The sequence below is a fragment of the Charadrius vociferus genome, unplaced genomic scaffold (assembly GCF_000708025.1).
Source record: "Charadrius vociferus isolate BGI_N301 unplaced genomic scaffold, ASM70802v2 scaffold1163, whole genome shotgun sequence".
NCBI classification, from domain to species: Eukaryota; Metazoa; Chordata; class Aves; order Charadriiformes; family Charadriidae; genus Charadrius; species Charadrius vociferus.
In genome coordinates this window covers 129,766-132,903 of record NW_009647823.1, presented here as the reverse complement: position 1 = coordinate 132,903, position 3,138 = coordinate 129,766, and the positions used below count along the sequence as shown (strand labels likewise).

Genomic DNA, 3,138 nt, shown 5'->3' with positions numbered 1-3,138 from the left:
CCCCCTGGGTTTCCCGCTGCCCCCGCCGCCTCCGTCCCCTCCTGGCAGGCGGGTCTGGCCCTTCTGCTAAAGCCACCACATCTGGGGCACAGCTGGATAGGGCAGGGAGATGGGGGGATGCAGCTGCAGAGTGCTCACACCCACCGGGAGGGCCACGATATCCCCAAAACTCAGACTCCTGCTTTTCTATTTTGATTTGAACCCTATTTTTCTCCCCTTCTCCCTCCCCCGTAGGTCCCCAACCTTCGCCGGTGGTCTCTTTGCCATCTCCCGGTCCTACTTCGAGCACATCGGCTCCTACGACGATCAGATGGAGATCTGGGGCGGGGAGAACATGGAGATGTCCTTCAGGGTAAGGATGGTCTGCGCCATCTTCTAAGGGGGTCTTCAAGGGATGCACTTTGTTGGGGAGGAGAATGTGGAGATGTCCTTCAGGGTAAGGATGGGTCTGCACTGTCTTCAAACGGGGTCTTCAGGGATGCTCCTTGTCAGGGGGGGGGAGAACATGGAGGTGTCCTTCAGGGTAAGGATGGTCTGCACCGTCTTCTAAGGGGCTCTTCAAGGGATGCTCCTTGTTGGGGGGGAGAACATGGAGATGTCCTTCAGGGTAAGGATGGTCTGCGCCGTCTTCTAAGGGGGTCTCCAGGGATGTTCCTTGTTGGGGGGGAGAACGTGGAGATGTCCTTCAGCATAAGGATGGCTCTGCGCTGTCTTCAAAGGGGCTCTTCAAGGGATGCTCCTTGTCGGGGGGGGGGCACATCTCAGGCGTCGCCTCCCCGTAGGTCTGGCAGTGCGGGGGTCAAGTCGAGATCATCCCTTGTTCCGTGGTGGGTCACGTCTTCCGCTCCAAGAGCCCCCACACCTTCCCCAAAGGCACCCAGGTCATCTCCAGGAACCAGGTCCGCCTGGCCGAGGTCTGGATGGACGAATACAAGGAGATCTTCTACAGGAGGAACCAGCAAGCTGCGCAGATGGCCAGAGAGGTACTGGGCACGCCGGAGGGCTTCTGGCTCTCCTGGGAATAGGGGGGATCTGATCCTACTGGGATGGGAGCTCAGAGCCTGAGCAGAGGGAGGAGGTGGGCTCTGCCTGGAGGTGGGAAAGTAAATGCAGGTGGAAAGATAGAGCCAAAAAGTTATTATTATTATTTTTTCTATTTGGCTGTGATGTTTTCTAATAGAAAAACATCAATTTAAAAAAAATAATAAAATGAAAATGTTTTTTTTACACTGGAACTTTGTGCTGTGATGCCAAAATGTCTCAGCCCTCTCGGTGAGCGGCCGGAGGCTGAGGGTACCTGCCGGGGGCCGGGGATGTCTCGCAAGACCCCACCACCGGTCTCTGTGAGGGACGATGACAAAGCCAAGAGGAACCCTCAGCTCTGAGCCCCGGCTCGAGAGAGGTTTTTTTGGTTTTTTTCCTTGCCGGCTTCGGAGGTTAGTTTAATTTTCTCACGTGACTTTGTCGATAGAAGACGTATGGTGACATTACAGACCGGCGCAAGCTGAGGGAGCAGCTCCAATGCAAGAACTTCACCTGGTACCTCCAGACCGTCTACCCAGAGATGTTTGTTCCTGACCTGACTCCAACATTTTACGGAGCGGTGAGCACCGGGGTGCCCGGAGCGTCCCGCTGGGCTCAGTCTTTGGCTAGAAATAGCCACGGCAGCGAAGTCCCCAAAAAGTTGGGTTTGGGGTTGCATTTAAACCGACGTGCTGGAGGAGGGGTTTGGTGCAGCACCGCATCCGTCACCGCGTCCGTCACCGGCTGGCAGGGCCGGTTGGGGCTCTGGCTGACAGCGAGAGAGCTGGAATCCGGCAGAGCTGGTTTGGGGCGAGTTGCGGGGTGGGGGATCCGCGGGGCCGTGCCGTTGGGTTAAATCGGGCGATAGAGCTGAAAGCTTCCAGGAGCCCCGCGCCCGACGTTTGGCACGCACCGGGCGGACTTGAAAAACCGAGCTGGGGATGGGCAGGATGCAGAGCGTCGGCTCCATCCCTGGGGATGGAGCTGCCAAAAATAAAATAAGTAAATAATCGTACGGCCGGAGGGGAGGTCTGGGGGGGGCAATCCGGGCGTTATACCCCCGTCCCCCCCCTTTTTCCACCCTGCAGAGCAATGACCTCCTGTGGGATGACTACGAGGCGAAGCTGGCCGACCAAGCCCTGCGGTTGATGGAGAACTACCTGGCTCAGTTCGGGGACTTTAAGGTACCCCCTGTGCACGATGTCGGGGGACAGGGATGGGGGGGAGCGGATCCTGGCTCACCGTGCTCCCCCCGGGCAGGAGCGCATCGCCAAACGGGGCCGTAAACTGGTGGATTACGACAGCGCTCGGCATCATCTGGAAGCTCTGCAAAGCGCCAAGAAGAAGGACGAGGCCAAAATCGCCAAGGTCGAGCCTCCCACGGGACCCCCGCCCGGTGCAGCCCCCCCCCGCGCCCCCTCGCTATGGGGCCAGCCCCACATCTCCCCCCTTGGGGACCTTCACCCACTCGGGCCGTGTCTCTGTGGTCTTTGTGTGTGTGTGTGTGTGTCCCAGTATTTTGAGCACAGGAGCCAGCGGGAGCTGCGGCACAACATCGGGAAGGAGCTGTGCCTGCGGGCAGGTTCGGGCTCGGCCGAACTGGGCGAATGCCAGTACCGAGGGAAGCCCGGGCGGGTGCCGGCCAGCGAGGAGTGGGACCTGACGCAGGTGAGGAGATGCGTCTCCATCCTGGGAATCACCCAAGGGGATGGTGGCGTCGTCCCCCCCCTCCATGGTGATGCCTCTCTGCCGCTTCCCCTCGGTCGCATCCTGAAATCCCCTCCCCGGCATCGCTGAGCTGGTGCTGTCTTTATTTTTCGGCAGGATCGGCTCATTAAAAACTCGGCCTTCGGTACGTGCTTGACGGCACGAGGGAAACACCCAGCGATGGTTCCCTGCGACCCGGCGGACCCCCACCAGCTCTGGTCCTTCACCTAAGGGGGGAGCGGAGCCCGAGCCCCCAGCCGTGCCCAACCGCCTCAGGAAACCCACAATCCAAAAAAAAAAAAACTTCTCCCCTTCCCCCTTTTTTTTTTTTTTTTTTTTTTTTTAAACACCTCCAGGGATGGCGAATCCACCACCTCCCTGGGCAGCCTATTCCAATGTTTAATAACC

The 3,138-nt window shown here is 58.7% G+C and overlaps 1 protein-coding gene across 1 annotated transcript in view; it reads left to right on the top strand.

Moving 5' to 3' along the window:
- Positions 1-2,961, top strand: part of GALNT6 (polypeptide N-acetylgalactosaminyltransferase 6) — a 9,327-nt gene extending 6,366 nt beyond the window's left edge. Inside the window, 5 exon segments of the mRNA XM_009882424.1 lie at positions 235-352; positions 783-983; positions 1,472-1,672; positions 2,458-2,691; positions 2,848-2,961. Coding sequence (XP_009880726.1) covers positions 235-352; positions 783-983; positions 1,472-1,672; positions 2,458-2,691; positions 2,848-2,961 — 868 coding nt within the window.
- Positions 2,962-3,138: the final 177 nt, after the last annotated feature.